Source organism: Myotis yumanensis, unplaced genomic scaffold, assembly GCF_028538775.1.
Source record: "Myotis yumanensis isolate MYYU_CA2020_CCGP unplaced genomic scaffold, mMyoYum1.0.hap1 SCAF_2, whole genome shotgun sequence".
NCBI classification, from domain to species: Eukaryota; Metazoa; Chordata; class Mammalia; order Chiroptera; family Vespertilionidae; genus Myotis; species Myotis yumanensis.
In genome coordinates, this window is record NW_027223753.1 from 36,198,454 (window position 1) to 36,226,094 (window position 27,641).

General features: G+C 42.8%; 1 protein-coding gene across 2 annotated transcripts; it reads left to right on the forward strand.

Moving 5' to 3' along the window:
- The first annotated feature begins 723 nt into the window (after positions 1 to 723).
- On the forward strand, positions 724 to 27,288 carry BTF3L4 (basic transcription factor 3 like 4). 2 transcript variants are annotated; one of them, XM_070405115.1, is made up of 6 exons: positions 724 to 829; positions 4,061 to 4,127; positions 8,085 to 8,198; positions 22,192 to 22,393; positions 26,254 to 26,313; positions 26,838 to 27,288. In XM_070405115.1, the coding sequence occupies exons 2-6, from the start codon at positions 4,074 to 4,076 to the stop codon at positions 26,882 to 26,884; spliced, it is 477 nt and encodes a 158-aa protein (XP_070261216.1). In that variant the 5' UTR covers positions 724 to 829; positions 4,061 to 4,073; the 3' UTR covers positions 26,885 to 27,288. The 2 variants fall into 2 exon arrangements, with proteins under 2 accessions (XP_070261216.1, XP_070261217.1); XM_070405116.1 differs by lacking the exon at positions 4,061 to 4,127 and having other exon boundaries at positions 727 to 829.
- Positions 27,289 to 27,641: the final 353 nt, after the last annotated feature.

The window sequence follows — 27,641 nt, forward strand, 5'->3', positions numbered from 1 at the left end:
AGACTAGACTACTGGATTTCATTCTTGGGTTCCTGCTTGGTCTCCAGGAGACCTAGAAAACCTGTACATGGTCTCCGTGCCTTGCAAGAACGCCTCTTCTTGCTGGAGAAGAAGCGCTGGACCTTATTTTCCTTGCAACCGCAATTCTTCCACTCAGGGATTATGCAACTAACCAATGCCTGCTCTGAAAAATACCCGAACTTGGTATCTGTTATTGCAAAACTGACCTAGCTCTTCAGGGAATCAGGACAGAAGTCACTGCAGGCATTTAAACTTCAAAGCTTCTTCTGGTTAAATCTATTTGCTTTTGTTGTTTTTATTTATTTTAATTATTTATTTATTTGCTTTTGTTGTCTTTAAACTTTGTGGGTTGAGTATGTCTCCAAATTTTTTTTCTCTGTATGTCATAACAGGTCAAAATGTCTTGTCTCGCCTCCTAAGTGGAGACTAGTTGAGTACGACAGAGCATACTTAATGCCTAGTAAAAGACATCTGACAAAGTACACACCCAAACAAAAATACACACTGCGCTTTTATTAGGCTCCCTACCTATCGCAGGCACCAACACAATGGAAAGCTTGGGAGACTGCAAGCTCCAGAATGCACCGCGGCCACCCGCACCTGTCACCTTTCCATTGGGAGGCGCAGAGCAGGCTGGGCCCTGTAGTTCGCACTCGCTCTCCCCGGATAGGTTGCTCTGGTGAGGGCTGGCTGTATCACGTGGACCCCGCTCCCGCCGCCGCCGCCTCCGTCGTCTTTCTCTGTCTGGGCTGAGGCAGCCATCTTGCTCTTGCCGCGTGCTGGTGTTGGAGGACTCTCCCTGCTTCAGGTGAGACCCCCGGCGGTCCCGCCACTCCACGGCCATAGGCCGCTGCGCACGGTCTCCCCCCGCCCTCTTCTTCCGACACCCGCCAACCTCTCGGGCTGCCACTTCCGCCGTGGCGCGCGAAGTGGGGGCGGAGGCGGCTAGCCTGGCCTGTCGGTTACCGGCGGCGCAGCTGGGGGTCGGCACCTGAGGGAAGGTCCCCAGCACCACCGCCCTCTGTGGGGGCGAGCGGGCCCGCGCTGTTGCCATCCAGATCCGGCCCCAGGAGGCGGGTGATCCCCCGCCTCTGTCCGGTGACTCTCCATTATCCAAACAGTGTCGTGAGCTTGGAGCTGTGCACAGCCAGTCCGTTGTCATCGCATTTGATTCTCCCCGGCAGAGAGGGAAACTGAGGTTTGCAGCCCCGGCCCCCTACCGCCCGGACCGAATTGCGTGGCAGCGCTCTGCACCTCCTAATGGCAGCAACTGTTTGCCAGTCGGCCTCCCGCTCCGGGGCACTGCCCGGCGGGTCTTGAGAGCCCCATCCCACTTCTGGATGCGTAGTAGGCTGTCAGGAGGTGGATGGCGGACCGACTGACACAGTGTGACATCGCTAGTGATGGTGGTTTCAACTTCCTGTCCCGCGTCCTTTCACTGACTATACCGTAGCTGTCCCCTCGGGATTGGTAACAATAGTTACCAGTTTTTGCGAATCTACTGTGAGTCATACCCTGTGCTATTGATAACCTTTAACCATGAACAGCACGCCTTGAAGTGTGTGGCGTTAACACTTTTTCTAGTGCAGAAGAGTCACAGGTTCAGAGAAGTGAAATACCTTTACGAAACCCTGAGTGATAGAACCTTGATTCTTCTGATGGCAAAGCTTATGCTTCTCTTAGAGAAACCCAACACGATTAAAAAAAAAAGGGGGGGGGGGGGGACTAAGGGCTGAAATTATTATATCTCTGTGTAAGCATGATGTATGTGAAAATGCCTACTATAATGTTGGGAACTTAGGCACTCAATAAATATTGAGTATAACCTCATTGTTGATACCCTTTCTTGAGTCCGTAAGGAAAAGGCTGAAAGATTCTAGGGTCCCCAAGGAAGAGCTCGAGGATCATATGCCCTTAGGAAGTTATTTCTCCCTTTTGGGCCTAGAAAGTGTCTTCTCCCTTCTGGGCCCTCATTTGCAAATCTATTAAATTGGGAGGGAGGTGAACTGTTCATAATTTTTACCCTGCTGCTGCTGGCAAGTATTTGAGACGGCCTTACATACAAGACAATAAATTACAGGTTGATTGAGGAATAGGAAAGTGAGCCAGGTGATCTTTAAGGTTTACATTTCTAAGCTTGACATTTCTCATAGACAGACCACTCCTCTTTCCTACTTGAATTCCATACACCCCAACCTGCTAATAGACAAAGGACCCCCATTCTTCCCCTACCCCCTTGAGCTTCCAACCTCCCTAATATGCTTTTTTTTTCCTGAGATACTCCTTGAGAACAAGTTCTCTGTTGTCCTGATTACCTAAAATGGAATCTGTTCTTTTACTGTGCGCATTGATATAGTTAATTTTGTTTGCTTTTGTTTCAGACAAGTCAGGACTCTCTCTCTTGATTTCTGTCTCTTCTCTTCCATCTCTTGGGGGTTGTCACTTGGAAATGCAGAGGCGTCCCAAAAGGTTTATTTACCCTATGTCTAGTTCTAATAGTTTCACTTAGCCCCTTTTTTTGGTCAAAAAAGTCCTTAGCTCTTTGTTGGTTCACTACATCTTCATAGCCAATTCCTTTGAGAAAAGTGAATATTGGTCCTTTTCTGTAGATTTTGAGCATAGAGATTGGGATTTACGTCAGCAAATTTAAGTGTATGACACACTAAAGATCTCTGATTTTGTATTCTAATCACACTTCCTCGTATAAGAGATGGTTTTTAGCTGCTTGAACATTGTGATTCAGTGCTGAGCGAAGATTTAAGGAATCATAAATTCTAAATGTTATTTGACTAGGCTGCGCAACTGGGAAAATGAAGACTGTAAATAAATTCTGAATTAATGTAAAAAAATGTTATTTGGAAACTGGACTTTATTTGGCCTTAAAGCAGAGATATATATACAGGTTAGTGCCTAAGTACAGTGTCATAATATGGAATGTTTAGGAATAATCTTTGATTCTCTTTCACTTCTCAAATGAAGAAAACAGTCTTTTTCATCTGAATGATGATTATAAAGAGGTTAGAGAATTGGCCAAAAAAAGGCTTGTACTTTATGCCATCTCTCACATCTCAGTAATGATCTGTTGATCCACAGAACAAGTAAAACAAGGCTTTAACATTGGCTTTTGTTTATATAGTGTGGAATGTTATGGTTCATTATAAACTTAAGAACTTTTTTCCTTAGTATGAATATCACTGACCAGACTAGGATTCATGACTTTATAATGTTCTTAGAATTTTCAAAATTAAGTTTAGCCTTAAAGGGCTTTAGTAAGAGTCTCTTCACCTTCTCCCCCCCCCAAAAATTTTAGTATTAATGTAGCAGAGATATGTTTTTTGTCAAATTGTGCAGTGAGGCATTATGCCCTGTATGCAAGCATATCTTGATACGTATGACATATTATATCACTGCAAAGTATTGAATGAACTCTGGAAAGTGCTGCAGAAGCACTGAACCTCTGAAAATCTGGTTCTCATTCCTTGTTATTAACATACCATCTGACCTTGAATAGAGGACATGAGTACCTCATATCTTGACAGCTAGACAGTCTATTGTTGAATTTTTTCCTTTGTCCAGCTTTTTTTGTTGGTTTGTTTTTTATTTATGGCTTACAAGGAATACAGAATGTGATTTGGGAGAAAAACATCTACTTAAAGGTTGTGCTAATAACATTTGGTAACAGCTCTCTGCTGTAAAAATCTTTGAGGGAAAAACTGGCTTGCCTACAGAGATTGTGTAATTGGTTAGGTTTTACTTGAATCATGCATTTAAGGAGGGATCTTCAAATAGGTAACTTTGAATCCCATTCTATTTGCATATTCGGCTCCCTCGTGGTATTATTTAATTTTTGTTCTTTTAATATCTGGTTTATGAAGCTAGAAAAAGTTATTAATATTTATTAAGAATATAGGCAGTATTAATATGATCATGGTGGTAATGAATGCTGCAAACTCAGTGAACCAGAAGGTACTGTTGCATAAACAGTTATTTTATTTTGGTAAAACAGTAACTTTAACAAATCTATTTTTCCCCCCCCTAGATTTACCAACAGCATGAATCAAGAAAAGTTAGCCAAACTTCAGGCTCAGGTCCGGATAGGGGGCAAGGTGAGTGTGGCATAAAAAAAATTGGTAGGAGGATGTATTATTATCAGATATTATTATTATTTGGATTTGTGGTTATTGAAAATCTAAAATCTTTTCAATAATCAAGATCAAACCACATTCCAATTTGAAAATAATTTGTCAAGATCTAAAGTAGATAACCAGAAGACTTCTCTTTCTGGTGGTGTAATGGAAATAGCCACCTTTGTTTGAATCCTCTTAACATCTGGTAGTTACGTGACAGGAAAAAGCTACTCAAACTTGTTAAGCTTCCATTTTTACATCTGCAAAAGAGAAATAGTCCTACATAGGATGCTCCAAAAAATTAGAGTAATATTTATGAAACACCTAACCTGGTGTCTGGCACAGAGTAGATACTTAATAAATGGTAGCTATTATTATTATTTTAAAGATTGATTATTGCCAGAACCGGTTTGGCTCAGTGGATAGAGCATCGGCCTGCGGACTCAAGGGTCCCGGGTTCGATTCCGGTCAAGGGCATGTACCTTGGTTGCAGGCACATCCCCAGTGGGGGGGGGCGTGCAGGAGGCAGCTGATCGATGTTTCTCTCTCATCGATGTTTCTGGCTCTCTATCCCTCTCCCTTCCTCTCTGTAAAAAATCAATAAAATATATTAAAAAAAAAAAGATTGATTATTGATTTGTAGGGAGAGAGAGAAACATTGATTGACTGCGTCCTGTACACCCCCTACCGGGGAGTGAGCCCACTACCTGGGCATGTGCCCTGATTGGGAATTGAACCGGCAACCTTTTGGTGTACAGGACAATGCCCAACCAACTGAGCCACGCTGGGCGGGGCTGGTAGCTATTATTATGTTAGATTCACCTTCAGGGCATCCCAAATGTGCTGGATACTCTTTCTGCTACAGTTTGGTTTACAAACGGTTAACTGAAGATATTCCAGTTGATTGTAACATTTTGTTCAGTGCTAGATTTTCCTCCCAAATTCCTGCCTGTGTGAACATGAGCATTCTTATTCCATGTACTTTGAAGCCTAAGGAAGAGCTAGTTCTGAGCACTGAACGTCTTTGATTCCCCTTCAGCTCTGTCCCTAGGCTCAAGGAGAACATTCTACCCTTATCTCTGCCCAGTACAATCTTTGCAAAAGGAAAAGCCAGAATAGTGCTTACATCAGACCTGGGAAGGATAGGTAGGATACTATGTAGCAGCTGAACTGTGTCATTTACTTAGATGATAACCACAGCTCCTGGGAATGGGGACAGAAGAGGGTGAAGGGAAGAAGTGACTAGTACTTGCTCTTTTCATAATGATACCATTAGTACCTAGAAAAGCTTGATACAGCACATCACTATTATATATATTTTAAACGAGGTGGTTGGCACATTTTTTTTTATTTAACTAGTTTATTGAGCACGTACTATGTGCATAGCACAGAATATAAACAAGTTAAAGTTTCCTTCTCTTGACACAGCTCAACTTGAAAGAGAGACATGCTCACAATTACACTGCAGAGTAATAAATGTTAAAATGAAGTACAGGGTATTCTTGCCTCTGAGAGACAAGGAAGTAATCACTGAGCTGAGATGTGAAGAATAAATAAAATTTATCACTAGGTAGACAGGTGACAGGATAAGTGAGTAGATTAAAAAGAGATTTTCATTTTCACACATGTAAAGGCACTAAGGATGCTAAGGTAATATGGTGTTTTAATGGATGTTTTGTTTTAGTTTGGTACAGCTAGAATTTAGAGTATATAATTTGAGGTTGGATTATAGTTTTATATGCAATTCTAGGAGCTGAGGATTTTATCCTAGAGGCAAGGGGCAACTATTGAAAGACTTTAAGAAGGAAATAATATTCATTTTAGAAAAATAACTGCTGGCATGTGGAAAATTGAATGAAATAGAAGTTTGCATAGGGGAGAACAGTCAAGAGGCTGCTGCTATAATATGTGAGACACAAATATAGGCGTTGGAATTGACTTGACTAATAAAATATGGGGGATGAAGAGGAGAGAGAAGAGTCTGGGATAAGCTCCAGATTTCTGGCTTTAGAGACTGGATATATGGTGGTACAACCAGCTACAAAACGTAGGAAATATAAGAAGAATTGTTTGATGGACTGATAAGCTTTTAGACATGTTGAATTTGAGGTGTCTGAGGATCATTTGAGTTGAGGTATCCAGCAAGCAATTAAGCTATCCCTGAGTCGGAAATGTTTCACAAATAAATGACCATCTATGTAGTTACTCATGGTCCATCCTTCAGCAGCTGGATTTTATCACAATCTCTGCTGCTACTCACAGAGCTCTCTTCCACTCCCACTGGAGTTGCTGAAACTGAAGCCCCTGCCCACCCTCAATAAGGCTGAGTGCTACTCTAGGAGCTACTCCGAGATTGAAACCTCCATTCCTTTCCCCTCACTCCTGCCTGGTCTCAGAAAGGTTTAGCCCTCAAGACTTGGGCTGCTTTGTTAGTATTTCAGCTCTGCTTTCAGTTTCATTTTTATAAATTGGCCCAGGAATTTTACCCATTATTTTCTATTGTTTTTCAGTGGAAAAATATATTTAGAATTTCAAAGTATGGGTTAAGAAATGAACTTTTCCTATCTTAGTAAATAGTATAATTTTCAGCCTATTTGCTTAGGCCAAACTTCTAAGCATCATTCTAGATTCCTTTTGTTCTCATATCTGACATCCAAGCCATCAGCAAGTCCTGTTGGTTCTTCTGACAGTCTGAGTTCTCCCCATCTCCACTGCCACATTCCTCAGCTCTTACCAGGACTGCAATAATAGCTTCCTGATTAATCTCATTGTCGTTCATTTTCCATAGCAACCTCAGTCATCTTTTAAAATTATCAATCAGATCAAGTCATTTCCATGATTAAAACCTTTCAATGGCTTTCTATTGCAATTGGAATAAAATATAACTCCTTCCTGTAGCTTTCTAGGCTACTTGGCCTAGTCCCTACCTATCTTTCTGATTTCATTTTCTTCCTCCTTTCCTGTTGTTCACTCTGCCCTAGCCATACTGGCCTGTTTTCTCTCTTTAGACACAACAGCTTCACTCTTGTTTCATTCTGCTTGGATCAGTCTTCCCCTAGAGCAGCAGTTCTCAACCTGTGGGTCGCGACCCCTTTGGCGGTCGAACAACCCTTTCACAGGGGTCGCCTAAGACCATCCTGCATACCAGATATTTACATTACGATTCATAACAGTAGCAGCATTACAGTTATGAAGTAGCAACGAAAATAATTTTATGGTTGGGTCACAACATGAGGAACTGTATTTAAAGGGCTAGAAGGTTGAGAACCACTGCCCTAGATCTTCCCATGGGTCTCTGCTCATATGTCACCTTTTCAAAGAGGCTTTCCCTTAGCATTCTAATAAAATAGTGCTTAGCTCCCACACAATACTCTTATCACTGTGTTTTCTTAATACCCTTATCCCCTTTGAAATAATCTAGTTTGTTTATATATTTATTTACTTTAATAAATAAATATTTATTACCTTTCTACTACAATATATATCCTTAAGGTAAGAACCTGATGTTTTTCATTCCTGGATTCTAGGACTCTAGAACACTCACATAGTAGGCATTTGATTCTTAATATTGTCATAATCTCCAAAGATTCAGACTATTTTTAGACTTTATTGTCAGGGTGTGATAGGTACTGTAAAAAAGTAGTTATAAGGCACACTAAATTGTCTTGAAGTTATAAGTTATTTTTTATTAGAAAACTTTTGTTAGAAAACAATGTTTAAATGATAAAGGCTGAATATTGGAAAGAATAAGAACTGGCTAGAACTGGCCTTCAAAAATCTGGATTAGGCTGACAAACACAATTCTGAGCATTATTAATCATTACTGTTAAGTCAGCAATTTCTGATGTGGATTTCAGAGTACTGTGGATAGGAAGACATGTGATTGCAGTTGCCAGATGCAAGGCGCGCTAACCCTTCTGTTTGGTTATTTTTCAGGGTACAGCTCGCAGAAAGAAGAAGGTGGTACATAGAACAGCTACAGCTGATGACAAAAAACTTCAGAGTTCTCTAAAAAAACTGGCTGTCAATAATATAGCTGGTATTGAAGAGGTATGATCACTTTGTAGATTATTAAATTATGTGGACAAATAGCACATTCGTAAATAATTAGCCACACTTTTCAAATATAAAATATCTCCTTAGGAGAATCTGATATTGTCACTCAGATATCTTTGAAGGACTGTAGCTGTTGAATTTACTTATTGTATAAAATTGGATGCTTGTCCAAAAAATGATTTTAGTAGATAGTTAATGAATTCATCAGACTTTTCAGACTGAAAGTATTTGCATATATGACAAAATTATGGAGCTGCTCTTGAATTTTAAGGTAAAACAAGATTTTTTTCCAATAATATAGAAATAAAGAAACCCCAAGATTTCTTCAAATACGATGGACTTTTTTCCCATAAGAGCACTATTCTGCTATATAAGTCTCTCTAATTATTACCTTAGCCAAAAAGCTCTAGCAATAGCTTTTCATAGACTAGCTATTTTACTAGTCCTCTTTCAAATATTATTGGTTAAATATTTTTAAATCATTTTATTATATTTTGATGATACTACTTCTCTCAAATATGAAACCAGAGATTGTTTCTTTCAAAAGACACTAAAAAATTATCATAGCATCAATTAGTTGTAATGTAACCATCTAGATCTACTTCACCTAATGATTCCATTTCTGACAATAACCAATGTATAAATTTTCACTGCCATAAGTTAGATTTAATTATGTCATTACTATGTGTGGTACCACTTACCAAAGAAAGGGAAGTACCTGCCGAATATCCTGTATTATTGAACACCGCCCATGCAGAATTCATTATTTTGACCATCCTATATAATAAAACCCTAATATGCAAATCAACCAAACAGCAGAACAACCAGTCGCTGTGATGCACACTGACCACCAGGGGGCAGATGCTCAACACAGGAGCTGCCCCCTGGTGGTCAGTGCGCTCCCACAGGGGGAGTGCCGCTCAGCCAGAAGCCGGGCTCACAGCTGGCGAGCACAGCTGCAGGGGTGGGAGCCTCTCCCGCCTCCGGAGCAGCAGTAAGGAACCCTGAGGGGATGTCTGACTGCCAGCTTAGGCCTGCTTCCTGAGCCTAAGCGAACCCTCCTCACCCCCAGTGCACAAAGTCATGCACCGGCCTCTAGTTATAGATAAAAGAAATCCCCTTCATTGTTTCGGAGGACATTGCTATTTTTTCTTTCACAGGTCTTTTTCCTTTTTTTTAAATTTTTTCCAAATTTATTTTATTCTCATGTAGCTTATTTTTTAAAATTTTGTTTTATTGCTTAAAGTATTACAAAGAGTATTACATATGTCTCCTTTTTAAAAATATATATTTTATTGATTTTTTACAGAGAGAAAGGGAGAGAATAGAGTTAGAAACATTGATGAGAGAGAAACATCGATCAGCTGCCTCCTGCACACCCCCTACTGGGGATGTGCGTGCAACCAAGGTACATGCCCTTGACCAGAATTGAACCTGGACCCTTCAGTCTGCAGGCTCTATCCACTGAGCCAAACCGGTTAGGACTGTCTCCTTTTTTTTCCCCCCTTGACCTTCCCCCGGCCTCCGCTACCCCCCAGTGTCTTGTGTCCATAGGTTATGCTTATCCCCCAACCCTCCCAGCCTTCCCGCTGTAGTTTGACAGTCTGTTCAATGCTGCTCTACCTCTGTATCTATTTTTGTTCATCAGTTTATAATGGTCTTTATTATCCATAAATGAGTGAGATCATGTGGTATTTTTCTTTCATTGACTGGCTTATTTCACTTAGCATAATGCTCTCCAGTTCCATCCATGCTGTTGCAAATGTTAAGAATTCCTTCTTTTTTACAGCAGCATAGTATTCCATTGTGTATATGTATCACAGTTTTCTAATCCATTCATCTGCTGATGGGCACTTAGGCTGTTTCCAAATCTTAGCTATGGTAAATTGTGCTGCTATGAACATAGGGATGCATATATCCTTTCTGATGGGTGTTTCTGGTTTCTTGGGATATATTCTTAGAAGTGGGATCACTGGGTCAAATGAGAGTTCTATTTTTAACTTTTTGAGGAAACTCCATACTGTCTTCCGTAGTGGCCGCACCAGTCTGCATTCCCACCAGCAGTGCACGAGTGTTCCCTTTTCTCCGCATCCTCTCCAGCACTTGTCGTTTGTTGATTTGTTGATGATAGCCATTCTGACAGGTGTGAGATGGTACCTCATTGTTGTTTTGATTTCTTCTTTCTCAGGTCTTAATGCAGGTGTTATTTCCTCTCAGAAACTTTCCTGGTAGCACATATACATATTTATGCAAAGAAGGGTTAGATATCTTTCCTGTAATGTCCTGTTTTGACTTTTATTATAGTATTTATTAAACTGAATTGTTGGTATTGCCAGCACAATTCTAACTTCTTGAAGAGTCATAGCTCCAGAACATCACGCACAAAATTAATGGTACATAATAGGTATGTACACACTCTCACATGCACCATTTGTGTTCACGTGCATGCATGCTGTCTTCCAACACTCACAAACTAGTTGCACTTTTTTTTTTTTATAAATATATTTCACTGATTTTCCACAGAGAGGAAGGGAGAGAGATAGAGAGTTAGAAACATCGATCAGCTGCCTCCCGCACATCCCCCACTGGGGATGTGCCCGCAACCCAGGTACATGCCCTTGACCGGAATCGAACCCGGGACCCTTCAGTCCGTAGGCCGACGCTCTATCCACTGAGCCAAACCGATTTCGGCGTCCACTTTTACCAAGTAAAGTTCAAACCTTACTTCCTAAGCTGTCAGTATCGGTGATTTTTCTCCCTTTCCAAAGCTTAATTTAAGTCCTCTTGAGAAACTTTAAAAACTGAATGACTATTTGGATTGAGACAAGCTTCTCTGGTCTTTTATGCATGCATTAGCTTGTTGATTTGGTTTAATAATTATAATCATATATAGATTTCTTTTATATGTTACCAAAGGTAGAGAAATCCAAAGCTGTCAAAGAGTAAAGGGCAGGGGAGTGTCAGAGACTGTTTTCATACAAAGCCAGGTTTTAGGAAGGCATTCCTAGGTGAATTCCAAGAGTGTAACCCAGAACTAAATTTCTGGAAGTGTTTTAAGTTCTATGATATTTGAAGACTAGAGGCCCGGTGCACAAAAATTTGTGCACTCGGGGGGGAAGGGGGGGTCCCTCAACCCGGCCTGTGCCCTCTCGAAGTCTGGGACCCCTCGGGAGATAACGACCTGCTGGCTTAGGCCTGCTCCTGGATGGCAGAGCGCAGGCCCAATCCCTAGGTGCAGCCCCTGGTCGGGCTCAGAGCAGGGCTGATTGGGGAGTTGGGGCGCCGCCCCGTCATGCACAGAGCAGGGCGGATTGGGAGGTTGTAATGCCACCCTCAGTCACGCTCAGGGTAGGGCAGATTGGGGGGTTGGGGCAGCGCCCCCTGTCACACTTAAGGCAGGGTCGATGGGGAGGTTGTGGTGCCACCCCCTGTCACGCACAGAGCAGGGCCAATCAGGAGGTTGGGGCGCTGCCCCCTGTCACTCACAGAGCAGTGCCCATCAGGGGGTTGGGGCACTGCCCCCCCCCTCGTCCCCCCCGTCACGCACAGAGCAGGGCCAATCAGGGGGTTGGGGCACTGCCCCCCCCCTCGCCCCCCCCGTCACGCACAGAGCAGGGCCCATCAGGGGGTTGGGGAGCTCCTCCCTGTCACGCACAGAGTAGGGCCAATAGGGGAGTTGGGGCACCACCCCCTGTCACGCACAGAGCAGGGCGGATCAGGGGGTTGAGGCACCGCCCTCTATCACACACAGAGCAGGGCGGATCAGGGGGTTTGGGCGCCACAACTGTCACACTCAGGGCAGGGCCGATGGGGAGGTTATGGCTCTACCCTGTCACACACAGAGCAGGGCCCGTGGAGAGGGGGGGGTGGTTTGGGCGCCGCACCCTGTCACACACAGAGCAGGGCTGATCAGGAGGTTGGGGCTCCACCCCCTGTCACACACAGAGCCGCAGGGCGATCAGGGGGTTTGGGCGCTGCCCCCGTCACGCTGATCCAGTGCCAGGAGGCCTCGCGGCTCCACTGATCCCTGTGCTGGGAGGCATATTACCCTTTTACTATATAGGATAGAGGCCTGGGGGCCGGCTGGTTTGCCCTGAAGGGTGTCCTGGATCAGGGTGGGGGTCCCCACTGGGGTGCCTGGCCAGCCTGGATGAGGGGCTGAGGGCTGTTTGCATCTGGTCACACACCCTTCAGGGTGGGGGTCCCCACTGGGGTGCCTGGCCAGTCTGGGTGAGGGGCCGAGGGCTGCTTTCAGGCTGGCGGTTTTGACTGCTTTCAGGCTGGCGGGAAGCTCCCAACCACTCCTTTTTTTCTTTTTTTTTTTTCTTCTGGGCCAGCTTTAGCTCTGGCTCTAGCTCTGAGGCTTCCACTGCTGGTTTGTTTGCCGTTCTATAATCGAAACAATGTATAACTTCAGCTCTGAGATCCCAGCCGGCTATATTTGTTAGAATGTTTCAAACTGCCAGCTCAGAGTCCGGCAAGTCAGGCGGGGAACGTTGCAGTCTGCAGTCACTGGAGCAAGGAAGCCTCCCTGCTCGCTTCAGTGCATGGCTGCCGGCCGCCATCTTGGCTGACAGTTAATTTGCATAAGGATACGCTGATTAGCCAATCAGAAGGGTAGCGGTCGTACGCCAATTACCATGTTTCTCTTTTATTAGTGTAGATATGTGGATGTGCTTCTTATTTGGTAATCTTGTTGGATATAGTGACTGTGCTGTCACTTTTCTTCCCCTGATAACATTAATCGATCAACAGTAGCAGTGGTTCCATTTCTCAGAAACAATTTATTTTATCAAAATTGTTAGATGAACAATGTCACCAAAAATCTGAATTTCTGCTTAAGATGGCCTAGTTGCTTCATAGAATTTTACTGATACATTTAGCTTCTAAGCTATAATTCTGCCTCTATGAACCCTTCCCTATCTTCTAGGAATCAACACTTTTTTTGTACTTCTGCTGCCCTTAGCTTAAATTGCTTTGCTACAATATATTTATTATTACAACCTCATATTGTGGGTTATAATGATTATTTATTAACCAAGTTGCCTATTTTTAAAGTTATTGGTTAACCCTTTCCACAATTTCTTCTTCCTCCAATTAGAGCCTCAGGTGCCAGCTCTGAATATAGGAGAGTAAAAGGGAAAGTACCGTGCCCACTCACCTTATCATTCCATAGCAGCCATACTTTATCTTTTAATTTCCCACTTTTGCTATATTTTATTGTGATATATATATATGTGTGTGTGTACACACACACACACACACACACACACACGGTTGAGCAAAAGTAGGTTTGTAATGTATGTCAAACACAGAATTTATTCTTATTTATTAATCATTGTATTATTTTCCATACAAATATCTGTAAACCTACTTTTGCCCTACCCTGTATATAACATAATATAAAATTTTACCATTTAAATCATTTTAAGTGTACAACTCATTGGCTTTAATTACAATTACAATGTTGGGCAACTACCACCTTTATCTATTTCCAAAGTTTTTCATTATCCCAAACAGAACTCTGTACCCATTAAGCAATAATTCCCTGTTTCCTTCTCCCTCAGCTCCTGATAACCTCTGACCTACTTTCTGTCTCTGATTTGACTATTGTAGATATTTCATATAAGTGGAATCACAATATTCGTTCTTTCATATCTGCTTATTTCACTTAGCATAATGTTTTCAAGGTTCATTCATGTTGTAGCATGTATAGAACTTCACTCCCTTTATAGTTGCATAATTTTCCATTGTATGGATAATATCACATTTTATCTATTCATCTATTGATGAATGTCTTTTGTTTTAAATTTGCTTTCCCCCCCTCAATATAAAAATATGTCACTGTAGAAAATTAGGGGTATATAGAAAACATGAAAAGGTTACTAACATTCGATCATAGTACCATTACCCAGAAATAACTACTATTAGTCTAGTATTTCTTTCCAATTTTGTATGCATATATTTTTTTAATTAAATCTTTATTGTTCAGATTACATTTGTTCCTCTTTTTTTCCCCCCCATAACTCCCCTTCTCCCAGTTCCCACCCCACCCTCCGCCCTCACTCCCCACCCACTGTCCTCATCCATAGGTGCACGATTTTTGTCCAGTCTCTTCCCGCATCTCCCATTCCCCTTTCCCCCCCAAGAATAGTCAGTCCATTCCCTTTCTATGTCCCTGATTAATTATAATCACCAGTTCATTCTGTTCCTCAGATTATTTATTCACTTGATTCTTAGATTTACTTGTTGATAGATGCATGTTTGTTGTTCACAATTTGTATCTTTACCTTTTTCTTCTTCCTCTTCTTAAAGGATACCTTTCAGCATTTCATATAATACTGGTTTAGTGGTGATGAACTCCTTTAGCTTTTCCTTGTCTGTGAAGCTCTTTATCTGACCTTCAATTCTGAATGATAGCTTTGCTGGATAAAGTACTCTTGGTTGTAGGTTCTTGGTATTCAGCACTTTGAATATTTCTTGCCATTCCCTTCTGGCCTGCAAAGTTTCTGTTGAGAAATCAGCTGACAGTCGTATGGGTATTTCCTTGTAGGTAATTGAGCCTCTTTCTCTTGCTGCTTTTAAGATTCTCTCTTTGTCTTTTGCTCTTGGCATTTTAATGATGATGTGTCTTGGTGTGGTCCTCTTTGGATTCCTTTTGTTTGGGGTTCTCTGTGCTTGGACCTGTAAGTCCATTTCTTTCACCAGGTGGGGGAAGTTTTCTGCCATTATTTCTTCAAATAGGTTTTCAATATCTTGCTGTCACTCATCTTCTGGCACCCCTATAATTCTGATATTAGTGAGCTTGAAGCTGTCCCAGAGGCTCCTTAAACTATCTTCGTATTTTCGGATTCTTTTTTCATTTTGCTTTTCCAGTTGGGTGTTTTTTGCTTCTTCGCATTTCAAATCTTTGGCTTGATTCTTGCGCTCCTCTGGTCTGCTATTGGGTATAATATTCTTTATTTCAGTCCGTGTATGCTTAATTTCCAGTTGGTTCTTTATCATAGCATCGAGGGTCTCATTAGTTTTCGTGAGGCTCTCCTCAAATTTATTGCAAGCCCTCAAAATTGCATTTTTTAGCTCTATATCCTCCATTTCTGTCATGTTTTTTTGTCTCCGCATTTTTTATGCTTTCTTGGTGCGCCCCCTTGTGGTCTTTGTGTGCAGTCTTGTTCTGGTTAAGCCTTGATTGTTGTAGTTAATACTAGAGGGATTTTACCACCAGGCCGACTGGCTGTGAGAATCAGCTGTGTCTGCCGAGGGAAAACTTCTGTCCTCTGGAGAGGTGCTAATCTACCTTTGCCTGAGGCGATCCGGCAAATGGCTCTGCGCAGGGCTTGGGCGGGGCGAGTCGCAGGGGATCGGTCAACAGGGCAGGTGGAGGGGGCAGTTATGGCTGCTCTCAGTCCCGTTCCCAAAGGCTCTGCTTCTCAGAACCCCAGCAACCGCTGCAAACCCCGGAGAGAAAGCTGCCCTCACGTTCCAACTGATGCCAGACAATCACACTTCTCCCATTTGAGTCTGAGTCCCTAGAGACTCACCTGGATCTGGAGCTCAGAGTCTGAGACTCCCTCCTGATTGAAAACGACAACCGCGCCCTCAGCCACCAGCCCGCTTTGCGCGCGCACCACCGCACCTTTATATTTTCCACACTGCGCCTGCTCTGAGCCTCGGTATGCTGTTGTCTTTCCTTCTAGTTGAAGAGTCTCTCCTCAACCAGCCTTCCTGTGGTTCTGGGTGATGTCCATTCCGTCTTTTAGTTGTATTTTTGAAGTGGTTGTTTGCGGCAATAATCTCCGGTGTTTACCTACGCCGCCATCTTGGTCTCTCCTCTACGTTGTAATGCTTTGATAATAAAAAAAATCACATCTTGGACTCTTAGGTATATAAATAGTTACCTTCATTTCTGATTTCCTTCAAATAGATTCTTGAAAATGTGGCTACTGACTGAAAGAGCATAAACATTTTTAGAACTCTTCATTGATATTACCAAATTGTTTTTCAGAAAGGGTATGCCATTTTATGCCATCTACAGTATTGCTATAGAGAAGTCATCTCATCAGACTCTTGCCACCAGAGCATAAGAGAAAATGATCCCAGCATAACATACAGTATGACAGCTGTTTGCTTTAGCTTACATCAAAAAGAATAGATTATACTTAATATAAATCTTTAGAAATAAGTATGTGCTGAGCTTAGGATTGAATGAGAAAGATACTGACTTATGGGTGTGCAAAGCCCATAATCCTCAAAATATGACATCCCTTACACTCACAAAACCCCAGATATTTATGTGCCTTATTAAAATGTATATCATTTCACCCTATTAAGATGTAGGAGGAAGACAATAACATGGATTTTCTGATAAACATTTAATGCCGCCGAAACCGGTTTGGCTCAGTGGATAGAGCGTCGGCCTGCGGATTAGAGGGTCCCGGGTTCGATTCCGGTCAAGGGCATGTACCTGGGTTGCGTGCACATCCCCAGTGGGAGATGTGCAGGAGGCAGCTGGTCGATGTTTCTCTCTCATCGATGTTTCTAACTCTCTATCTCTCTCCCTTCCTCTCTGTAAAAAATCAATAAAATATATTTAAAAAAAAAAAAAAAAAAAAAAAAACATTTAATGCCACTATAAGAAGGGGTGGCAATAAAACTTGATTTTAAGACAACTGTCAGTTTTCACAACTGTAGCTACCTGGCCAAGTGGGGACTTGGACACAAAAAAATCACATAGAAAAATTTAAACCTCCTCTCTGAACTGAGGGCCATTGTCAGCAAGTGTTATGGAGTCAAGTATAACTTTGTGAGCCTCCGATAGCTATAAAAACTACTGCTGTGTAAGAATAAAACAAGCATGAGATTTGCCAGATAGGAGGGTGCTGGAATTAATATGTGTGGCCTATAGGAGGCCAGAAAAGGCAGGGTTTTTTTAAGTTTTGATAGTTGCAGTTGTGAGGAATGACTTAAACTGGCCCTAAATTCTGTAGGACAGTCAGGCTAATTCTGAAAGATCAGAACAATAGGAAAAGTCAGACTAAAGATATAGCTCAGAGGATTCTGGGCATCATTAGGGTTATTAGTGGCGCTATTTCTAAACCTTGAGATGACCCTTCATTTACTATTTTGGGAGTTGAGGTCTGATAGCATCCATGATTTAGATTAAATTGAGTAGCTGGTGTCCATTCAGCAAATTTGAGTGACTCTTATGTGCTGGATACTTGCTAAGTCTAGTAAAGCATGATCTCTGATATCAAGGAGTTCATCTTATGTAATAAAACCCTAATATGCAAATCGACCAAATGGCGGAACAGCCAGTTGCTACGACGTGCACTGGCCACTAGGGGGCAGACACTCCATGCGGGAGCTGCCTCCTGGTGGTCAGTGCACTCCCACAGGGGGAGTGCCACTCAGCCAGAAGCTGGGCTTGTGGCTGGGGAGGCAGTGATGGGAGCCTCTCCCGCCTCCGCTGCAGGCGGGCGGTAAGGAGCAAGGGGTCCTGGACTGCGAGAACCCTGGACTGCAAGAAGGATGTCCGACTGTCGGCTTAGGCATGATTCATAGGGGGGATTGGGCCTAAGCCAGCAGGCGGACATCCCCCAAGTAGTCCCAGACTGTGAGAGGGCTCAGGCTGGGCTGAGGGGACCCCCCACCCCCACCCCCAGTGCACAAATCTCATGCACCGGGCCTCTAGTCTCTAATAAGGTAAAACTTGCAAACATGATTTTACTATGACAATTCTATTTAGTTGTCATACCCACAAAGTAAAGAATGTGCATAAATCACCTTAAGTTTAGGAGCATCTGACCCAAGACTTGGCTAAATGAGAATTTACACAGTGGAAAGCAGGACAAGGTTTTTCTAAAAAGTGAAAACTGCGTATGTAAATGCACTAGGTATGAAAGAACAAAATATTTCCTGGTAAATACACGATGTATCCATATTGTTAAAACCAAAAATAAGAGCAAGGGCATTTGGACTGGGGTCTCAAAAATGCCTCCTCCATTGTTCAAGTAACATCCTTTCAACTACCTGTTAAGTGGGGAAAAAAAAACGCATTAAACGGAGCTGTTTAATTGAGAAATGGTATAGTAGCTAGTTTAATAGTTTTTGTTTACTTGTCTACTCCTTGTTCTTATACTGTATGTAGCTTGTATGACTTATTTAGACCAAACATCAGTAAAATTGCTGGAAAATGTGAATTCTCCATATAAAATACATGCAGTTTGCTTTGTGAATTTAACAGATTCCTCAGCCCTTCTTTTACCTCTAAAAGGGTAGGGGAGGTGTCTAACTAATCAGCCCAACAATTTCATCCTTTGATAGTTTCTAATAGCTTGTGTCTAGGAGCCTTATATAACTGTGTCATTTGCTCAGTAGAGAGGAAGGAATGTTAGATAGAAACAAAATATTCTGGCCTATTTAACTTCTAGTATTTTATCCTCTCCTAAAATTAACTAAACTCCCCACCCCTTTCTGGACCTTTTTATTCATGAAACTACATTTTTTATACAAACCCCATTTAAAACAACCATTAATAAATTTATCTCCATTTCACAATCTGAGGTGGAATTCATCTTGCTTTTTACACTAAACTCAAACAATGTATTTCAGACTACAAAGACCTACATCAGGATGTAAAATATGTGGATGGCGGCTGCTGCTGCCAAGGCCAGCCTGAGGCTCAGGCAGCTGCGGCGGCCGGCAGTGGCAGCATCAGAGGCGTGATGGGGACATCGCCTTCCCCTGATTGGCCAGTTGCCTCCCGCAGAGGGAGGCCAGACTGCGACATCCCCTGAGGGTTCCCAGACTGTGAGAGGGGGCAGGACGGGCTAAGGGACCACCTGCCCCCCCGCCCCCAGTGCATGAATTTTCATGCAATGGGCCTTTAGTGTATATCTACACTAATAAAAGAGAAACATGGTAATTGGCGTACGACCGCTACCCTTCCCATTGGCTAATCAGTGAGCATATGCAAATTAGCTGTCAGCCAAGATGGCGGCCGGCAGCCAGGCAGCTGGAAGCGAACATGAGGCTTGCTTGCTCCAGTGACTGCAGACTGCAACGTTCCCCGCCTGCGCTGCCGGCCTCTGAGCTGGCAGTTTGAAACATTCTAACAAATATAGGCCGGGATCTCAGAGCTGGAGTTATACATTGTTTTGATTATAGAACCGAAACAAACCAGATACCTGCTCTCAGAGCTAGAGCCAGAGCTAAAGCTGGCCCAGAATAAAATAAAAAAAAGGAGCGGTTGGGAGCTTCAATCAACAACCACCAGCCTGAAAGCAGCCCTCAGCCCCTCACCCAGGCTGGCCAGGCACCCCAGTGGGGACCTCCACCCTGAAGGGGGTGTGACCAGCTGCAAACAGCCATCATCCCCTCATCCAGGCTGGCCAGGCACCCCAGTGGGGACCCCCACCCTGATCCAGGACACCCTTCAGGGCAAACCAGCCTGCCCCCAGGCCTCTATCCTATAGAGTAAAAGGGTAATATGCCTCCCAGCACCAGGATCAGCGGAGCTGCGAGGCCTCCTGGCACCGGATCAGCGTGACAGAGGGCAGCACCCAAACCCCCTGATCGCCCTGTGGCTCTGTGTGTGACAGTGGCTGCGCCCCAGCCCCCTGATCGGCCCTGCTCTGTGGGTGATAGAGGACGGCGCCCCAACCCCCCCCCCCCCCCTCCACGGGCCCTGCTCTGTGTGTGACGGGGTAGAGCCATAACCTCCCCATTGGCCCTGCCCTGAGTGTGACAGTGGCGGCGCCCCAACCCCCTGATTGGCCCTGCTCTGTGAGTGATAGAGGGCGGTGTCCTAACTCCCCTATCGACCCTACTCTGTGCGTGACAGGGGGGAGCTCCTCAACCCCCTGATGGGCCCTGCTCTGTGAGTGACAGGGGGCAGCGCCCCAACCCCCTGATGGGCCCTGTTCTGTGCATGACAGGGGGTGGCGCCGCAACCTCCCCATCAACCCTGCCTTGAGTGTGACAGGGGGCGGTGCCCCAACCCCCCAATCGGCCCTACCCTGAGCGTGACTGAGGGTGGCATCGCAACCTCCCGATCCACCCTGCTCTGTGCATGACAGGGGGCGGTGCCCCAACTCCCCAATCGGCCCTGCTCTGAGCCCGACCAGGGGCTGCACCTAGGGATTGGGCCTGCGCTCTGCCATCCAGGAGCAGGCCTAAGCCAGCAGGTCGTTATCTCCCGAGGGGTCCCAGACTGTGAGAGGGCACAGGCCGTGCTGGGGGGCCCCCCTCTTCCCCCCCCGAGTGCACAAATTTTTGTGCACCGGGCCTCTAGTATGTATGTGTGTGTATATATATATATATATATATATATATATATATATATATAAAGCGTAATATGCTAATTAGACTGGATGTCCTTCCAGATGACCTTCTGGACGAATCCGAGGCTGAGAGGGAAGCCGGGTCCTGGGTGCTGGAGGGAAGCCAATGCCAGCAGCCAGAGAAGGAATGCCTACTCTTGCACGAATTTTGTGCATTGGGCCATATATATATATATATGAAATAGACTCTTAACTACAATACTGAGAGGGAAGGGTATAGAATTGAAATAGTGATTTTTGTCAGAAAAACATTTTGGGAAATTATTTGTGGGTTTAAGTTATAGTTTTCTAGGGTATTTGCCTTTATTTTCTCTGTGTTCCAGGTCTTGCCTGAAATTTAGACACCCCTTTCTTCCCCTACCTTTCTGGTGCTGTCCATCAGTGGTGGTGATCACCTCTGAGGAAGAAAAGCCCACTTCCACTGACCATGGAGAACACTCAGCATCTCTGCTTGATTGTGACAAGGGCAGTTTTTGGATGGATCATGAAATGCTTCTAAAGTAGCCAAGAGTTAACTCTCCTAACCTTTTATATAAGCATGTTACCACCAAGGTAACTTACCCAGTGGAGTCAACTACATAGTGGAAGCACATTCTTTACACACTTAACCTATGCAAATTCAATTCTAAAACAGAACGTGCATGAGTGAGAGAAAAATAACATTTTAAATAGCACATGCTCAACCTTCCTTCTCAATAAGACTCGGGCTATGGATTAAATCAAATCTGAAATACATAGTCAGTTCATATAGAAAGAATGTGAGGATGGCTTTAAAGGTTTCCCAGTAATTGATAAGCATGTTCTGGTGGCCAGGCCAGTGGGTGGGAGAGCTTCTTTCACATTTACAAGGTTATTGAAGGTTGTTGAGAAGCAGCACTTAAGAATTAGAGCAGGGGTCCTCAAACTTTTTAAACAGGGGGCCAGTTCACTGTCCCTCAGACTGTTGGAGGGCCAGACTATAGTTTAAAAAAAACTATGAACAAATTCCTATGCACACTGCACATATCTTATTTTGAAGTAAAAAAAACAAAACGGGAACAAATACAATATTTGTATTTGCATGTGGCCCGCGGGCTGTAGTTTGAGGACCCCTGAGTTAGAGGAACTGATAAAATCCTCCACAGAGAATGACTTGATGATAACAAGTTGAAAATTTTATAAATTTACTAAGTGTTCAAAGGAGTGAAACACCTGATTGATTAAATTTCTGAGTGTTCTTTGTGGATTTCAGTGGTTATTTTTACCATACACTACAACCTGTCCCCTAAGTAAGAGGCTACCAAATGGTATCTGTACCAATTTAGTTTGATAGTGTACTGAGTAAGATAATGGTTATTTCATTAAGAAGCCAGTTCTTGGCTCATTATTACTTTTTTTTTTTTAATGTGGGTATGAATTTCTTTCTCATAGAAGTCTGAATTTAGAATCTAGATTCTTTGACCATCCTAGTAATTTGTGCCATCTACACCATTTTACTTTGTTGCTAGGGTCTTTTTCCACCCATATCTACTACTTAGATAATTACTACCTTTGCAATGCATAACTACCAACTAAAAACAACATAATTGGCTAAATTAGTTTTTTTTAAAGATACTGTTTTAGTTGTACCTATTTTGTGAAGTACATTTTCTTTCGTGTTCATATAGGTAAATATGATTAAAGATGATGGAACAGTTATTCATTTCAACAATCCCAAAGTCCAAGCTTCCCTTTCTGCTAACACCTTTGCAATTACCGGTCATGCAGAAGCCAAACCAATCACAGAAATGCTTCCTGGAATATTAAGTCAGCTTGGTGCTGACAGCTTAACAAGCCTTAGGAAGTTAGCTGAACAGTTCCCTCGGCAAGGTAGGTATTTCATTTTAGTACCTCTTTTCTTCCCCACCTTAAAGAACCTAATGATTTTTAAAGGTGTCACGTTACTAGAAGAATTTGCCTGTATGTATATTTTACTTTTATAGTGTTACTTGTATGCTTCATACATTTTTTAGTTGGTTTCTTTAATAATTATGCAGTGTGGCATAGGGAATATTTGAATACATTTTGGTTGAAAGTAATTACCTAAAAGGTAAGTGCCAGGACCTTCAGACCACATTTTATAAACAGTCAATTGATACTTCTGATTAATGGCAGCAAGAACATAGTGTTGTACCAGGCATTGTGTTAGATTCTGGTTATCCTATGTAATAAAAGCCTAATATGCTAAGTGTCTGGTGACTGGTCAGCTGTTCAACCAATCAAAGTGTAATATGCTAAGGCCACTCAACTACTCGCTATGATGTGCACTGACCACTAGGCGGCAGACAGTCGACCGGTCGACCAGATGCTATGACGTGCACTGACCACCAGGGGGCAGATGCTCCGACCGGTAGGTTAGCTTGCTGCTGGGGTCCGGCTGATCGGGACTGAGCAAGATGGGCCGGACACGCCCTGGAGCCCTCTCATGATCCCTCCCCGGCCCCGATCGTGCACTGGTGGGGTCCCTTGGCCTGGCCTGCACCCTCTCATAATCCAAGACCCCTTGGGGGATGTCAGAGAGTCGGTTTCAGCCCAGTCCTGCAGGCCACTCCCCTCGGGAGGGTGCCAGACGCATGACTCGTGGCTGGCAAGCACTGCTGTGGCAGCATGAGCCTCTCCCGATCGGGACTAATTGGGCATGAGCCCGCGGCAGGCACAGTGGGGCCGGGATGAGCGGAAGCAGCAGGTAGGAGCTGCGGGTGACGTTGGACTGGATTTTGGCCTGATCCCTGCAAGCCACTCGCTCAGTCCCACCAGTGCAGGAATTTGTGCACCGGGCCTCTAGTACACACATAAAGACCACAGGGGAGCTCACAATCTAATTGGAGAGAGTAAGAGGATACCCAAGTTTGATTTCAGTTCATGTGCAGAGATAGAGGTTTCTCCTGGGCGTATTATAAACAGAATGTCGAAGACAACTATAGCCTGTGGCTCTGAGTTTTCCCCTTATTTGAAACTAGAGGCCCAGTGCATGAAATTCGTGCATTGGTTGGGGGTCCCCTCAGCCCAGCCTGCACCCTCTCCAATCTGGGACCCCTGGCTCCTAATCACTCACCTGCCTGCCTGCCTGGTTGCCCCTAACTGACCCCCCACCCCCTTGCCGGCCTGATCGCCCCTCACTGCCTCTGCATGCCGGCCTGATCACCCCCAACTGCCCCCCCCACCCCCGCCAACCTAGTTGCCCCTCACTGGCCCCCCCTGCCAGCCTAATCACCCCCAACTGCACCCCCCCCCCCCCCCCCCCGACTGGCCTGGTCACCCTAACTGCCCTCTCTCCCGCCGGCCTGGTCACCCCACGCAGCCTGCTGTTCAGTCATTTGGTCATCCCTCACTAATGCCCCTGCCGGCCTGGTCATAGGCAGCCATCTTATGAGGGCTAATTTGCATATTACCTCTTTATTATATAGGATACCTCTCTCACATTAAGGCAATTTTTAGTGCAAAATCCTGTTACCTGTGACTATAGACAGGCACAGCCCTCTTGCAGCTTCTGAACTGCTGTGTGCTCTCTCAGCACAGCCCACACTAACCTTACTTGCAGACTAGACTAGAGGCAAGAGTGAAGACCCACTTGTGGCTGCAGCCAGCCTTAGCTGTTTGGAATGGTGCCAGATCCTAGAAAGTGGTGAAACTGACAGTTAATCAGTGTGACCCTGAGGCCTTGTAACTCCTGCCGACCAGCCTTTACTTCCCTTGTGGCTACTATTCAGGACTGGGGACAAGGCCAGTCGTGGGAGAGGAGGTAGGGTTTTCTGCGCTTCCTAGAAAGATGCACAGTCTGGGAGCAAGTGACTTTTCCACGGGCTTCTTGTCTAACACCCATTCTTACATCATACTTTCCTCTGTATTATTTTTAGCTGGAGATTTCTGTGGATAAGTGCTTTTTACTAATTCCTGATGAATGGAGACTTACTGAGGCCTCAGGCAGGCAGGTTTAATAGGAGTTATGTTGCAAAAAGAAGTATAACAGATTACATGTTGGACCTAGAAATTTATTAGACAGTTGTGAAAACTTATGAAACCCATGGACATAGTTTTCAGAACCTACACAGGGTTTCTTTTTATTTTTTTTTATTTTTATTTTTTTTAAATATATTTTATTGATTTTTTACAGAGAGGAAGGGAGAGAGATAGAGAGCTAGAAACATCGATGAGAGAGAAATATCGATCAGCTGCCTCCTGCACATCCCCCTCTGGGGATGTGCCCGCAACCCAGGTACATGCCCTTGACCGGAATCGAACCTGGGATCCTTCAGTCCGCAGGCCGATGCTCTATCCACTGAGCCAAACCGGAGGGTTTCTTTTTAAATTGTTGTAAAATATACATAACATAAAACTTACCATTTTAAGTGTATAGTTCAGTGATATTAAATACATTGACATTGTTTTGCACCATTTATAGTTTTAAATCTATTGTATTTAAAGATAGAATCATTGTTCCTTTTCCCCTTCCACCCTCCCCTTCATTTGACAGAGCAGGTATTCCAGAACACCTGTGTTTAACTGGTGTATTATATTTAGAGCACAAGTCTTGGCTCAAAATCATTGATGATGTGTGGTGACAAGGAGAGTTATGTTGGGCCCTAACTGCCCACAAGTCACTGCATCATCACAGTTCTGCTTTCCAGGAGCTAGAACTCAGGCTAATGTCATCACTATTGCTAATCAAAACCAGCACCGATTTTAGACATATTTACTTCTATGGTTGAGAAATGGAGTGTGTAGGTGGCCAAACAGAAGGGAAAAGAAGTTCTACATAATGAACATTTTATTGAAGTATGATCATTAACATAACTTTAAGGCAACAGTTTCTGAATTTTGCCCCGTTGTCATTTGAGTCCCACGTCCTTGAGTTTGCTCTATCACATTTTATATCCTGGGAAAAATGCAGTTAAGATATATGAATAAAATGCTTATCTATACAATTTTTTTTAAAAAAACATAGTGCTATCACAGAATTATATTTTTGTTTAGTATTATTGATTGTACTATAAATGTAGCAACCAAACATTCTGAATTTCCAAAATAGTTTTGGTTTCATATGTGTCTTTTTTTTTAAATAAAAATGTTTTGTTTTGTTTAATATATTTTTATTGATTTCAGAGAGGAAGGGAGAGGGATAGAAACATCAATGATGAGAGAGAATCATTGATTGGCTGCTTTCTGCATGCCCTCTACTGGGTATCGAGCCCAAAACCCAGGCATGTGCCCTGATCAGGAATGGAACCCGTGCCCTCGAGGTTCATAGTTTGACACTCAACCAATGAGCTGTGCCATTCGGGCCCATATGTGTTTTGTCACTCCTAAAAATCAAACAGCCTATTATTTCAGTGCTCATACTGCATAGATAGATACTTTCTTACACCAAAGGAGATGAAAAAAATCTTGAATGTTGATTTTTTAATTTGGAGAATAAATTAACTATGTCTTTTTATTCAAACTAATCTGCATTACTCCATTTTTAATATGTTTTACATGCAGTGCCCATTGAAATAGGCAGCTGTATTTAGGGTATGTCTAATGAAGTTAGAGTTTTATTGATTTTAGTATTAAGTAAAAAATATGACATTAGATTATACAATATTTTGCTTTTTCTGAACAACTATGTAAGATTTAGACATGAAGAAAATATAAAGTATCTGTAGATGTCTTTGTTCTCAATGACTAATTTTAAAATAAAATTTTTGCAGTGTTGGATAGCAAAGCACCAAAACCAGAAGACATTGATGAGGAAGATGATGATGTTCCAGGTAAGTGACATCTCTGTAGTTTTGAGATTTTTAACATACTGCTGATCTCATTTAATTCATTGCATAAAGACTTAGTTTGTTGTTGCTGATGAGCTTGTGAATATTCATTCACAATGATGTGGATATGATCTAATGAAAAAGAATAAAAGCCCTCTCATTTAGAACTTAGAATCAGAAATTGTCACACAAACCTTTGCTGCCTGCATATGAATTTGGAATCACTGTGATTATAAATTTGTACAGCTATTGTTATAATATTTCTGTGGGAATTATGATTGACATGTGGAAATGCTGTTCACCTTAGTATGTATATAGACAAGACTAAAATTTCCTTTGGGTTACTGTTTAAGCAGATAAATGAAGCATTATTAGTGAAATGCCACCAATTCATTTCTGTTCCTTGTCCTGTATATTTTCAGACTGATTCTAGTAGCAACAACTTTGTTTTATTGGGGTTAGAAGTTAGGAATTTTATTTACCTCTTTTTTTGTATCTTTAACTCATTTACTTTTTTTTTTTTCCAGATCTTGTAGAAAATTTTGATGAGGCATCAAAGAATGAAGCTAACTAAAATCTTTTCTGGTTTTTGGAAGTTGGCATGGACTAGATTTAACAAATCAGCTATGTGGTTCCAAAGTTTTACAGACACGGAGAACATCAACTGTTACTAGTTCAGTAATATAATATTTTGTATATTAATAATGCTGTTTGTTCAGCATTTTCGGTCATTTGATTTTGCATTTTGCACTTCCTCCCAGGATCTATTCTTTTGGTCAAAATCCAAAGTGTTGGTGCAGTTTGAGGGTGTTTTGATTTTTAATTCTTGTTTTCTTTTTGTTTGTTTTTTTATTTTTGGTGTGTGTGTATTTTTTTGTATGCGTGTGGGTATGTGTGTACACAGTGGAGCGCAAATTGGAAAACAGTTCTATTTATCCTCCTCTTTTCCCAGTAGAAATAAAACAAATCTTTACATTTGTTACTTTTTATTTTTTCTAATGCACAGAATTAATGAAAAGTGAGTATCTTGGATTTCAAATCTGAGGAGATTTTTATCCTTGGAGGTTTGGTTTTCATTTGCTTGGTTAACATATTTTTCATACATTTCTCTGGGTTTAAAATGTCTTGAGAGGTTTTCACCAGCTTCTGCTGGCGTAATGGGTAGCATGTCTTTGGTGCAGTTGCCTTAGATTCACTTATTTAGTCAGACCCAGAAGAACTTGCTTCCTAAATGCCTTTTTTCTTCTCCTTTTGGTCTCCAAATGGCATTGTCCGCCATTGGTAATGCTCTTCCTCATACCCCAACTAGCCTCGGAAGGATGTTCTCTATA

What these genes read in the sequence shown, in the direction of transcription:
- BTF3L4 (XM_070405115.1), top strand. Translation starts at nt 4,074, where the DNA reads ATGAATCAAGAAAAGTTAGCCAAACTTCAGGCTCAGGTCCGGATAGGG. An exon ending in ATATAGCTGGTATTGAAGAG is followed by an intron (nt 8,199 to 22,191) that starts GTATGATCACTT and finishes GTGTTCATATAG; the next exon opens with GTAAATATGATTAAAGATGA. An exon ending in TGAACAGTTCCCTCGGCAAG is followed by an intron (nt 22,394 to 26,253) that starts GTAGGTATTTCA and finishes AAATTTTTGCAG; the next exon opens with TGTTGGATAGCAAAGCACCA.